Raw genomic sequence first — 13,641 nt, 5'->3', positions numbered from 1 at the left:
TGCTTCCATGGAGACTTAGGAGAATCCAGTACTGTTACTACTGAAGTTAAGCAGGATCACACTTGCTTAGCTTAAGGATCAAGAGCTCCATGTGAAATCAGGTTGTGTTTTTAAAATGCTTCCATTTGCCTCATTAACATATTGCAATACCAGTATTACTGCATCCCTGAACAGGACATGCTATGTGTTAAGACTTCCTCCCACCCCCATATACCTTCACATAATGAAATGCATTGGATTATACACACACATGTACATGTGATGCAAGCATTAAAGGCTTTAGAGTTCTATGGCAAAGCTGGGCAGAAAGCAGCTGCATGCAAATGTTACAGAGCACAGTTTAGTGGTTTATAAAATGTAATTTTATTTAATGTTATTTTGTTACATAGGGCATTAACATTTTCACAAGGCTTTTTTGGGACTACAATCAATGATTAGCAACACACAATAGTGGTCCATCTATCTACGGAACAATCACTGGACAAACTCGACACCTTCATACATGTGCACAAACCTGCATGGAAAAGTTTTATACTTGGACATGTGAACTCTTTTCCCCCATTCCAGTGTTAAGAAATGACATGCACTTTAGTCTGCCAAAAGGCACTCCCTGTATTCTGGCAGTAACATGCTGCTTCTAGTACATAATCAAGTGAATACCAGAGCTACAGAGGCAGGAGTGTAAGTGAATTTTTATTGGGAAGGAATAGCAGTTGAACAGCAGCAACTGAAGAGTAAAAAGAGTCCCTGTATTTAAGCACTCAGTAGCTCCTGCTGTACACACACAGGTAGGAAGCCACTATTTGCCATGCTTCCCATTTGGCCCAATATTCCCAGATCTTGCAAAGGGGAACACACAGTAGCATGTGAGAGTCAAATCACCTAGTACCCCTGCAGAATGAAGAGGGAATGTGGAGAATGAACTGTCACTCTTTCGTTGCATTAACTAGATTTTCAGGTATTTACTGTAATACAGACTGTCACTTGCAGTAACTGGTTCAAATTTCTTTTTAAATACCAGATAACTTTAGTCCGCTACATAAGTGTTTGGAAGTTACTTATGTTTATATGAAATTAAGCCAGTATTAATACTTTTCTAGAGCAGTAACCGCACACCAGGAAGGCCAGGACAAACACAAATCAAGGAATGGAGTTTTCCCAAAGCTGCAGTGTGAAAAGACTATAAATTGATTTCCATACACATGGATGGGTTCTCTTTGCTATAGGAAATCCAAGTGGAGCTATAAGGAATGAGACGTGTAAAAAGGTTTCTTGAGAAGGGGAATGACACCTTATGCAGTTTAGTTTTCTGCACCTTCTGCAGCATCACATTCTTCTCCTGCGCTGTCTGATGTCCATAACTATGAGGAAAAAAAGAGCAATAGTCAGTTATAGCTCACCCACAGTTTAGATTACTTCATAAAAACCTCTCTACCTCCCTACTGATGAGTCTGCAGCAAAGAACTTGTGGCATTGCCTAGTGAAGGGTAAAACCTTATTGATTCAGCTGACAAACTGGAGGCACAAAGAGTGCCAAGAATGACACAGGTCCTTCAGCAAACAAGTGTTCCTTTAAAAGAAGTGCCTTAAACCCACTTCTTACTACAATTCTAATTTCACTGTTAGAAGAAAAATCAAGTCTGTTTCACAACTAGTACTAGTTTTTAAATTAACGCTAGAAACCTTAGAAGCATGCAGTGAGCCTGTTCTCATGACCATACAGGGGTGGACTGGAGGGGAGGCACGTTCCAACCCTGTGCCTCCCAGATGATCCCAGCCCCCAGTTCGGTTTACTTGCCCAACCCCACACGACTGGACTGTTGTGTGCTCTGGGAAAGGAAACCTGAGCTGGGTCTGCCAGTATCCCACCATGCACAAGCAGCAGAGAGGCAACTCAGTATAGCAAGAGTTCTCCCCTTCCTGGCCCTGCTATCCACCCAACTCTATGGTTAACATGGCCACCAGCACCCCGGGAACAGCTTAACACACACTGGTGCTGCCAATAACACAAAAAGGTAGGACTGGCTATGTGTCCTATCACACTTTTTAATCTGGGTAGTGGAGCTGGGCTATCCAGGTTTAGAACTGCTGGGTTAGAACTTGCGCTGCCCCAGATGACCACAGGTTCTTGGGTTAACCCTCTCCTTACCCTGGAATCTCTGGTTGTGAGAATAGCCTCAATATCAATTAGCAGATAGCCTGTCTGGTTTCCTTCTTATCATAACCCAAGTTGATAATTTTCTTCAAGTTGTTAAGCTGAGTAGGCACACTAGATCCTTGCTCCCTAAAGAACTTTGGAAACCCAAAGTCCAAGTAGTTTAAATGCAGAAAAATAGAGGCAAGTCTTACTGTGAGGTTGTCTCTAAGCAACTGCATGATGAGAGTGCTGTCTTTGTATGAATCTTCATTCAGTGTATCAAGTTCTGCAATGGCTTCATCAAAGGCCTAGAAAAGGTATTATAATCATTCTTAGATTAGAAGGGAAAAGACTATTTTGGGCACTAGACCTCCCAAAATAAATGTTTTAAGAGCAAGCCACTGCTAAATTAGGTGTTCCTATATAAGCTCAGGATTTTTAGTGGAAATTGCTTTTTAACACAGGATCAATAAACTTTTTCTATTATATACATAACAGAAGCCCCTTTCAGGAAGCAATTTCAAAATAAGGAATTACAGTTAAACTATTTCTTGCTTTACGTTATTGGAGAGTTGTAGCCCACTGTTTTCTGAACTTTGATTTAGGATTTGTATTTGATTTGCAAACAGGTATGCTCTGTTTAAACATCAAATACTTGTGAATGTAGGCTTTCCTGTGCTGATCAAGAACACATTAACCTTTGTGGGGGGTTATGCTGGTTTAAGACCACAATAAAAGATTTGATGGGGGGGGGGTGAATCTGCAATAGTGATACATGTTGTGTTTGATGTGGCTTACTCTTACATTACCGAGAATGGCAATCTTAGTGAAACAATAGTTTCAGCCTTCCCAAAGAAAAGGATTTAGGATCAAGGAAGCAATTCAATGATAATTGTTTCTTAAGCTGCACTGTTAACTGATTCTCCCTGTTTCAGCAGGCAACCAAGTGCCATGAGTAGAAGCAAGGTACACCATTCTAGCAGTATCATCTGAACAAGGAATAGGTTAGGTGAGAACACCCACATGTGTTTTTTGATCAATTTGATATCCAGAAGATATACAATTATAGAGACATGTTCCCTTACTCAAACTTACACACACCCTGACCCAAAGTCAACTTACTGTCTTTGCCAATGTGCAGGCCAGCTCTGGGTTGTTAAGTATCTCATAATAAAATACAGAAAAATTAAGCGCAAGGCCCAAACGAATTGGATGTGTGGGTTGCATCTCTTTCTTGCTGATGTCAAATGCCTCCTGATAAGCTGCCTGTGAGTTTTCTATTGTTTCTGTGAAGAAAGAGCAGCAGTGATAAACTACAACAAACCAAGTCTCAGCATTATCATAATATACAGGGTGTAGAGTTTGGGACACTGGATTTGCCTTAGTAAAAAGGCAGATCTTAAACCAAGACAGCACTCACGTTTTCTGTCATCTCCACTTGCAACTTCCGCAAGGTATCGGAAGTAGTCTCCCTTCATCTTCAGGTAGAAGACCTTGCTCTCTGGGTTAGTTGCATTAGCTATCAAGTATTTGTCCAGCAGCTCCTAAGAGAAAAGAAACCATTATGCAAACACCTATTAGATATTAGTTTGGCAGAAGTGACATGGTTTTCTACAATAGTCAGTATTCCTCAGATGTGTGTTCAGGTAACATGCATGTCGCCTTCCAAAAACCATTTCAGCTTTCATGCAATATGCAAGCACAAAATTGCTCTTTAGCTTCCTAGAGGGTTTCTGGGACAGGTGGGGAAGAAGAAAACCACTTTCTTCATCTTGACAACTAGGCAGTCCTGCTTGTTGTGCAACATACACCTATGAGACAGTGTTGCTGTCAAGTTCGGTTTTGACTCCAAAGCGCAAAATCAAACCTGAGTAGGATACACATTTAATCAAAATGGCTAATACCATTACCCATCCCATATTCTCAAATACTTGGTTCCACTTAAGCAAGGAGAAAATTGCCGCAAATAGCTCACAAAAGAGATAATCTCCCAACCACAGGATTCAACTGCCTTGAATCCTAGGTTTTCTCACCATTTCTACTTTTGAGTAAACCCTTCTTCAGCCAGCAACCAGGAATACTACAGAGGTGTTGTCTCAGTACTTTGTAAAGTCGACTCTGATATGGCAAGTGCGCTGCTTAATAAAAGAACTAAAGCCACAGCTCATCACCAATACAGTCATGGTTCATTTGGCCATCTTCTTGTACCAGGAGTTCTCCTCTGTGTTATTTTTCTAGAAATATTTGTTATTTTTCCACAAATAATATTGTGTTATTTTTCTAGAATGACTAGAAGTCATTCTCTAAGACACTTAATAGTTACTTTGCCTATTGAACTAGTTCACTTATTATAGCCATAAGTTCTGGTTTGATTTCAATACTGTATTTACCCAACCCCCTTGAAAGCAAAGGGTTAAATACAATCATCCCTCACCAACTGTGAGGGCTCCATTCTGGGAAAACCTCATGGTTGGCGGATTCGTGGTGGACGAGTCTTTGAAATCAATGGCAAACGGGGTTAGGGGATTTGCAGTCATGAAAGGACCACATTATACAGTAAATAGGAAAAAAATCCCCCCAAATCACCAGGAGTGAGTAAGCAGAGAGAAGGGGACCCCCCCAACTGCCAAAAAATGACCCAATCCCCAAAATTGCAAAAAGCAATCTCAAACTGGGGATACTCAGGTTGTGGTTGGCGAGACCTACCACAATTTCGCAGTCACAGATACTCAAATCCATGATTGGGGAAACCTGTGGTTGGTGAGGGATGACTATATAGGATATTATATTTAAATACTATATATTATATGTATTTACCCAGAAGGAGCAAGACTCTTGATTTAAGACAATCCTGTCCCCCACCCCAATTTCTGACATCAAATAATTTGAAAAAACCTAGCCATGCTAGAAGTATATGCTGATTTTAGTCACTGATCTTTATTTTAAGTTAGGTGTTGTTTGATTTGTGAATACATCTGATTTACAAACTGGAGTTGCAGGTTTTCTTGAAAATCCCCCTCACCCATCTCTATAAAGTTTCCCCCCTAAAGGTACAATACAAATTTTCCTGATGCTAAGTTTTAGTACAATCTAGGGTATGTTTGACATTTATACAGTGACACACCTCCATATTAACTTCCACTCACTGTTATCTTGGAAAGTTTTTCTATCAGCCAATTGGACATTTTTTCCATGGAAAGATTTAGTGCAGGCGGAAGTTTTCAGCCTACATGTTTAGAAAGCAATTTTTGCCGCCGCCCCCCCCCCCATTTAGCTGAACCATGACCCTCTGCTTTTCTGTTCAATTTAGAGCCCTACTACCTTTCTATGGTAGATGTCAGCCATGAATAGTTTCACCTGCCCTCCCCCTCACTCACACAAATCAATCTATTTCATATCCCTGTAGTGGAGAATAGGCCAGGTTCAGCCATGGTTGCAGCAGCTTCATGTAGTCACTTCTACTTTTAATAGCTGCTAGTAAGTAGCATGATTGCCACAACACTCAAGTCTCACTCAGATCATTGTGTGTTCCAGAAATAAGTCAGAGAGCACATTTCCTTTTGCTTTCTAGGTGTGTTGAACTAAAGGTCTTTAAAGCATATATTTCAACTCAGTTCTCATCTATGCAAGTATACATGCCATCATCATTAACTAATCCAGTTTACTAGATAAAGTTCTTGGTGAACACTACTGGCATGCAAGGTATACCATATAACTTCCAGGCATGTACTTTCACTGCTACTATGTCACTGCATTTCAATGGTTTGATAAAAGATTAGTAGAAGCTGGCCCAGCATAAATTTAACAAAAGCTATTTTGGTGGCAGCAGGGATAAGACAAGCCTATTGCTAACTCTATAGCCAAAGATACTGGGTAGGTCCACCTGTGCTATTACCAGGAGCAGAGTTTTGCCAGAACTCTCATCCTGCAATATTCACATATCGTCACAGGTAAGATCAATACAAACAATGTATGCAGAGCTACAGTCAAGCTGAGAGATGCACTTATCCAAATACTCTTTTCCAGAGCAAACTGGTTTAATATTACAGTCCACAGCCACACACACAGAGCCAGGCTAACAGTATGGTATAACAGTATAAAAACAGTATAACAGTATAAAAAAATATACAGAACCATTTCCCCTTCTTTGCCACCCCCAGCTGCCACTCACCTAATCAGATATGTTTGAATATTTTTAGAGCAAGGTAACTTCAGTGTAAGTTGCAACATGGCAATGGTTCCATCCACTTTACTGTAACACCTCTCAAAATTAAGCATCTGGGTGCTTCTAGCTTTATACGGTAGAATTCAGTCTAGGAACTCAAACACTGCTACTGACATGAACCAGAGCATGAGCTGTTTGGTACCCTGGTAAATACTTCAATCATAAAGTAATTACCACAATCTACTCTGTGCCAAGAGACCAGTTACTCAATTGAGCACTATCAGAGTACAGCTAGTTTCATGTGAACATAAAATTTGAGGGAGGAAGTTAGAACCACTATAAGTGGCTGCCTGCCTAGCAGTCAGAAGCATTAGCTTTGAGTTTTGGGGCAGTAGACAACAGTTGTGTGGATGCCCAAGTCTTGACCTACACCTCTTACTTCCAATAAGCCTCACACTAGCATAGAGTGAGATGCTACATGAATTATCATAGTAACAGAGAAGCCAAGGCCATAAAGTGTGGCAAAAGCAGGGCTTTCCTCATAAGTTGCCAATTTGTTGTATAGTACTAGCCCTTACGGGAGTTTAAGTGTGTTTTAACATCCCCATCTTTTTATTTTCCAGTTCCTCAGGACTTTAAGCCTCCCACTTCGCATTAATTTGACATTGTTCTGAATACTCAAGGTGGGTTCCAAGGTTTGCCTTAGTCTACAGGCACTGGACTCTGTATATGGCTATGGAGCCATTCAAATCTGAGGTGGCATACCAATACTGCTCTACTGAACTTGAATCCATTTGGATTTAATGGATCTTTTCTCTCTAACATGTTTTGCTGACTCCATGCAGGGTTCAAAGCATTTATGTATGCTAGCAGCAACAATATGATTTTCTGGACTACGGTTTCCTTGCAATACACTTCCTAACCAAGTCAGCTCTTACTTTCATCACATCTTACCAATATGTATCCAAATTTGTCTATCGGGGCTTGACAAACCCCAGGCACCTGGGAGCCATAGTGCCTGGACTAGGATACTCAGGAGTTATTTAATAAAGTCTTTCTCTAAGGCACCCTGTTTCTGTTCTGGATGTGTAACTTGTAAGGGGCAGAGAAAGCCATTTACTTACTGCACCATGATGCCCATCATTAAGCCTAGTAATCCCTGTCAAGTATCCATTTTCTTACTCCTAAATCCAAAGGAAATTTGTCAAGACCTGGTCTATATGTACCTTGCACAATTCATGCTTCAGCCTCAATGCAAGCCAAGAGATAAAGTTGTAGTATTTTGTAGTTTCTTCAAAACCCACATGGTACAATTCATGTATGTAAGGAACCCTACAGGAAAGCTACTGCAGAATACTGAATTTCAAAACTGAACCAAACCAATAGAATTGGTATTCCATTTTCCCTAACTAGTTAGGAATACTGTCAGGACTCAAGACAGTATGCAGTTTTGTAGCATTATGCATTTCCCCAAGTCAAAAAGTAGACTAAATTATCAATGGGCTACATCCAGAAGACTGGACTATGTTACACTCCAATATTATTTCAGTTCCATTGTTAATTCAAGTTCAAACCACTACCATTGGATAATATGCATACAAAGCTGCTGTTACAAGGGAATGAATGTTTGCCTTCAACCAACTCATGTAATTACTACACCTAAGCAAGTGTTAACGTGTGAACTTGATCCCCTCTCCATCAGCACAGGCAGGTGAACCTGATGACCCAGACACTCTTAGGGTTTAACACAACATGGATACTGCAGACACTACTTCCCCAGGCACTTCCCTGTTGGGCCCAATACCACACAATGAACAGGGCAGCAGGCCTCCGCAGCATTCTATCAACCTTCACTGACTGCAAATTGTTCTGGTCCTTGGACATGCCTGGAAGAGAGTGCCCTGTACATACAGAAGTTCACCATTTATAATTTTTTCTTCAATTGCACTACTTGGATTGTAGACCTACACTGTCATATTAAACAGCTGACAGATATCCACTGTATCAGCTGCCAGGGTCTAAGTGGGTCACATGCAGTGTTCTGCTTGCACTAAGGCTTATCTACCCTACCCTCTTTCCACTGCAAGACCTCACCTACACCACCACCCCCAGCATTGCTCTTGAAGGTCAAGTGATCATATTCATGTTTTATGCAGCATACCCCCATATAAAAAATTGATTTCTATTCACAAATAGGGCTTTTCAGATCCTGGCTAGTGTGGCACTTATGAAGGTAGTACTTTAACTCTCGTTTGCCCCGACACCTGCCTGCAAGCTATACAGCCTCCAATTTTCAGACTAGGTTAAGGGACTGTAATACACCATAGAATTACATATAACTGGTTTTCCATAACAGCAATACTGCTCAGAATGCAATTGTATGGCAAGGACCAGAAGGCAATGGCATATTTCAAATAATGCCAGTTTGTAAAATTCTCAGTTTAATCAGTCTTAGGGAGAGTTTTATTCCTGTCTCTCCCTATTTAGTTACTTGAATGTAACTGAGTTATTGTTGGAATTTAACAAGCAGATATTCCTACTTACATTTAATTACAGAATGTGGCCATATCCCCACAAGGTACTCAAGCACCCACTGTGCTCAACCAATTATATGCAGGTCCTCATTTTCATTGCTATCCTATAGTGCAACTTAATAAGCAGTGCCTTAATAGGCAGGATTTTGTTCTATATCATCCTATTTTAGCAAGTTATCAAGACTCAATTCTGCCAGCTAGGTCCCATTTGAAATCCATAGTTCAATTAAAAATAGATCAAAGCAGTTGAACTACAAGTCCCTGAAACAGAGTATTTTACACAAGAGGTGGAATGACAAGTGCTTTGCTCTGACAGCAAACTGAAAAGGCCAACATTCATCTTGTACTGCCATCAACTTCTCCAGGATGTGAAGTTCAGTGTTAAGTTTTAATGCAAAAGCTAAAGATCAATCCTTCTGCCCCACTAATTTATTATTATTATTTTTTTTTCATTTATATCCCGCTCTTCGTCCAAGGAGCCCAGAGCGGTGTACTACATACTTGAGTTTATTCTCACAACAACCCTGTGAAGTAGGTTAGGCTGAGAGAGAAGTGCCTGGCCCAGAGTCACCCAGCTAGTTTCATGGCTGAATGGGGATTTGAACTCGGGTCTCCCCGGTCCTAGTCCAGCACTCTAACCACTACACCACGCTGGCTTTAAAGAGGAATAAGTGAATTATGCTAATTCAATTGAAACTACATGGGATTTTAGTGCTTAATTTCGATTTGTGCCCTTGGTATTCACTTTGCAGAATCCAGTTAACATATGAAGCAGTACTTTGTGCTCCCCCCCCCACCCTTTAGAGTAGTAGTGAGCTGAAATCTACTCACTAGTAGAGACCATACTTCTACTCACTGGCCCAAGTTCTACAATATGTATGCAAGACTCAGTACTACCACCTGCAGCTAGCAGTCACAGCTCAGGGCATGTATAGTGCCAGAGCTTCCCTGTCAGCAGGTCTGACCAGGAAACCTTGATTGCTTTCAAAAAGCAATTCCCAATTCCAGGAGCAACTGAACCGGTTGCCAATTCACTACATAGCAAATGTAGTATGGAAAACCTTAACTGCTCATGCCCAGTAAGCTTAGAAATAGAACTGTGACCAGGTAGTCACTAAGCAATCCGTTGTAAGACAGCATTTATTTCACATTTATTTCCTTGATTGCTTCAAGTAGGTTCAGCTTGCTCTGTGGAATAGTATACTTGGCTTGCATCATACTGTGTGTTTGAACTTGCAGGCTCTGAGTAAAAATCTGACCTCTGTACATAAGCACTTGCTGTTAGATGTACATTTTATACTCTTGGCAAGTTAAATGGCAGTATGAAACTAGTTTCTGAAGGCCTCTGAACAGGTTCCACCTGCACATTTCTTTTAAGAGACACAAACTGCTTCACTTTTAAGAGTATCCTTCCAACACGTTCACTGCCTAAGGGCAACACACAGAACACTACTTGCATTTGAAATGCACTACTTTACAGCTGCAAATATTTGTTAAATATTCCAGTATTCACTATTTTCTAGGATAGATAGCACATGGTTCTGAAGACAAAGCCAAACTATGGGTGTAACTCTAGTAAAATGATCTGGGGGGTGGGTGGGAGATGTTTTAAGGTCTTCTGTCACTTGCTGCTCCAGCCAGTTATCTCAAATAATCGATTTCGTGCAGTCAAAAAGCATTTCTATGTTTGTCAAGTATACAATAAAGATGACTAAGTCACAATGGCTAGGATCCAAACGACTTTAGTCACACCCAAGGGCTTGGTCATGTTTAGTGGGATTTTTTAATTTTTTCCTTTAACAGATTCTCATGCTTTATCACAAACTGGATTCAGAAGTCTGAGTTTCAAAAGATGCTTGGTATGCAATATGATATGCTGCTCAAGAAATAAGCCTTAAGCCCCCACTGGTGCTATTAACTAGTATCAGAAGCTAGGTAGCTGCTACAGAACTGAATCTGCATTTGAAACTGTTTGAGACACTTTGGTGCTTTGTTCCATGTGCAAATAAAAGCATTTGTTTTCCCCTCTCATTACTGACGTGCATAGCACAGAAACAATTGAGATTTAGGTGGCAAACTGGAGACTAGAGCATAACTTCTAGAGGAACAAAACTAACACAGAAGTCTGATAGCCCTAATCTAGCTACAGAAAGATTTAAAGGCTGTTTTAAACAAGACAGACAACAGCAAGGAGACTAACCCAATTCAGAACAGCAAACAGAGGATTTAAGTATTTCAGTTGTCAGCAACAAGCTTGGTATTTAAAAAGAAACATGTTTGCACTCCCAATGGCATACTTTACCTGCATTTTATGTCCACACTGTCTCAGTATGTCAGACCAATAGACTAGCTTTATTTAAAATAAATGAATAGTTGTAGAACACCGCCTACTGCTTTGGAGAGATTAAACATCTGGTGCTTTCTTCCCCTTCACTATCCCTTCCTTAACTAAGTTCCCCATCACAGCTAGGTGCTGATGTTGATCTAAGATCCAGAACAAATAGAAATATCAGAGCAAAGCAATGTATTGGCTACAAATTGTCACTGAGCCTAACCCTACCACTAAATCTGTATTTCAGGTACAGCAACAATTACCACCACAGTTGATACATTTAGTCTCTTCAAAATGCAAGTTCTTTTCATCAGATGATGTTCGTCTTCATCACTATATTTGAAGTTATACACTGGCAAGATACCACACATGTTCACACCAACATCTTACAGAATGTGTCTCTCCTAGGCCTCATGCTTCAGCCTAATTATGATTATCCATTTAAGTTGGAGCCAAAGTGTGCTAAACCAACTCACCAGAACTGTAGTGCAGATGGACTTAAGTTCAGACTCCACTTTCTCTCGGTAGTCCTTGACAAGTTGCATCTTCTTGTCATTTCCATCGGTCTTCTGCTCAATGCTAGAGATCACCCGCCAAGCAGAACGCCGCCCCCCTACAACATTCTTGTACGCCACAGAGAGAAGGTTGCGTTCTTCATTGGATAATTCAGCACCTTGCTCTGTCACTGCCTTCATGCAGGTAGCCATGTCATCATAACGCTCTGCCTGCTCAGCCAGCTTGGCCTTCTGGATCATCTCGGTCTTTTCCATGTTGGCCAGCAGTGGTATAAGCAGCAAGGCAACTGATGTAGGTGGAAGAGAGGAAGGGTAGGGGCTTGCACACAGTCAGAAGGCACCTCAAAACCTGCAACAGAGATCAACATCCTGAATTCATTCCAATCAAGCAATCAAGAGCTACAAGACATGGGAGGAGCTACTATGGGTAGGAAGTTAGGCCTGCGAGGCAGACAGTGACTTTATGAAGGCTGTTAAGAAATAAGTCACTAAAGGCCCCAACTCAAGCAGCCAATCTGAAGACTGTCCCCACAAAAAGGAAAAAAGCCATGCCTCCAAGAAACTTTTGTCTGTAAGGGAAAAAAACAACACTATCGACTCTATAGAAGCAAGAGAAAAAGATGCACCAATTCCCAGAACTGGCGGATTAGGGCTCCCTATCAGGTCATGAGCGCCTTGCGACGGAGATGCCAGCCTTTTGTAATAGAAAATACGGGCCCTAGGCAATCGACTACAGAATTGGCGTTCAGACGGGCGGGTGGGCCAGAGCAGGGAGAACCCCTTTAGCAACCATTTCTAGTAAAGAGGTTTTTTTTCAAGACCTGTCTTGGCGAACGCAGAGAACCCCCAAACCCGCCCGCCCCTCCAAAAGGTTTTTGTAGTGAGCAGCAACCTACTACCCGAACAGGAGCAAGGGGTGTGGCCGAGACCCGCGAGATGATCAGGGGGGAGGCCGGGGTGGGGGTGGTGGTGGTGGTGGGAGGGAGAGAGACAAAAGCGGCTCCTGCTTGGCACAGGAAGCGCAGCGGGGGCGGAGGAGGAGGAGAGCGGGGGGGGGGGCTGAAGAGCGCGCACCGCCGCCGGGTGCTGACTCTTGGCTCGCAGGACCCGGAGAATGGGAGGAAAAGGCGCCCTTCCCCGGGAGCAGGCAGGCAGGAGCAGAAAGAATTGGGGTTTCTCGACGTCTCCTCCTCCTCCTCCGGAGCCCAGGGAAGCCGCGACTCCTCCACGCCCAGGACGGAGATGCCTTTGTCCGCCGAGGAAGGAGGAACCACCAATCCCGAGAGAGAGAGACGCGGCAAATGACTCCCTCTCTCCCACCCCGCCCGGAAGCCGCACGGCGGTTACAGGCCGGTATGAAATGGCGGCGTCGGCGGCGACTCCCCCTCCCGCTCCTTTCCGCCCCCCCCCCCTCGGCGGGGGACTCCGAACTCCGTCCGCGCCGCCTTCACAAAATGGACGACGCGGCAGAGCCTCGCAAGGCAGGAAGCCCCACCGGCCGAGAGCGCGCCTCTCCCTCCCCTCACGAAGGCCACCTTCGCTCTCACCTGGGTCCGCTTGGCGCTAGGCCGGGCAGGCTGGCGCCTCCTGGGTCAACTGCGCTCTGGGGCTGGGTCAAGAAGGGGAGGGGGGGTGCGAAAGAGAAAAAGCCGCTCCCGTGTCAAGCGAGAGAAACAGCGCTGCTAAAGTGCGTTGGCACCAGGCAGCCCTATCCGCCACTAGGCCCGCGCTCCCGCGGCTCAGCCTATCGAGGAGCCTTATCCGAGCCCAGGCCCCGCCCTCCAGCTACCTGAAACCAATCATTCTTCTGCGCGCCGCCGCGAAGGTGGACAGAGCCAGGGCACAAGCTCGGTTGGCCCGTGGGCTGCTGCAGCTGGGGCCACGGGGTTTCCTCCAATTAGATCCAGGGTGAACTGACGTCACTATCGCTATGGAGATGCTGCTACAACCCCCCACCC

The 13,641-nt window shown here is 43.1% G+C and overlaps 1 protein-coding gene across 3 annotated transcripts; it reads right to left on the bottom strand.

Annotated features, from left to right (window-relative positions):
- Positions 1 to 339: 339 nt before the first annotated feature.
- Positions 340 to 13,383, bottom strand: YWHAQ (tyrosine 3-monooxygenase/tryptophan 5-monooxygenase activation protein theta). Of its 3 annotated transcripts, none has more exons than XM_053285730.1 (6): positions 13,231 to 13,383; positions 11,645 to 12,032; positions 3,558 to 3,681; positions 3,260 to 3,423; positions 2,350 to 2,445; positions 340 to 1,361 (listed from the first exon to the last, which is right to left on the bottom strand). In XM_053285730.1, the coding sequence occupies exons 2-6, from the start codon at positions 11,936 to 11,938 to the stop codon at positions 1,302 to 1,304; spliced, it is 738 nt and encodes a 245-aa protein (XP_053141705.1). In that variant the 5' UTR covers positions 11,939 to 12,032; positions 13,231 to 13,383; the 3' UTR covers positions 340 to 1,301. The 3 variants fall into 3 exon arrangements, with proteins under 3 accessions (XP_053141705.1, XP_053141706.1, XP_053141707.1); XM_053285731.1 differs by lacking the exon at positions 13,231 to 13,383 and adding an exon at positions 12,758 to 12,899; XM_053285732.1 differs by lacking the exon at positions 13,231 to 13,383 and adding an exon at positions 12,580 to 12,602.
- Positions 13,384 to 13,641: the final 258 nt, after the last annotated feature.

This window comes from Hemicordylus capensis, chromosome 1 (genome assembly GCF_027244095.1).
Source record: "Hemicordylus capensis ecotype Gifberg chromosome 1, rHemCap1.1.pri, whole genome shotgun sequence".
Lineage (NCBI taxonomy): Eukaryota > Metazoa > Chordata > Lepidosauria > Squamata > Cordylidae > Hemicordylus > Hemicordylus capensis.
Note: the sequence above shows the minus strand (reverse complement) of the source record. Positions and strands in the feature narration are given on the sequence as shown.

Excerpts from the sequence above, each read along its gene's own strand:
- YWHAQ (XM_053285730.1), bottom strand. The coding sequence starts at position 11,938 with ATGGAAAAGACCGAGATGATCCAGAAGGCCAAGCTGGCTGAGCAGGCA. Across the intron at positions 3,682-11,644 it reads CCATCTGCACTACAGTTCTG|GAGCTGCTGGACAAATACTT; the intron begins GTGAGTTGGTTT and ends CTTTTCTCTTAG. Across the intron at positions 3,424-3,557 it reads AAGTGGAGATGACAGAAAAC|AAACAATAGAAAACTCACAG; the intron begins GTGAGTGCTGTC and ends CTTTCTTCACAG.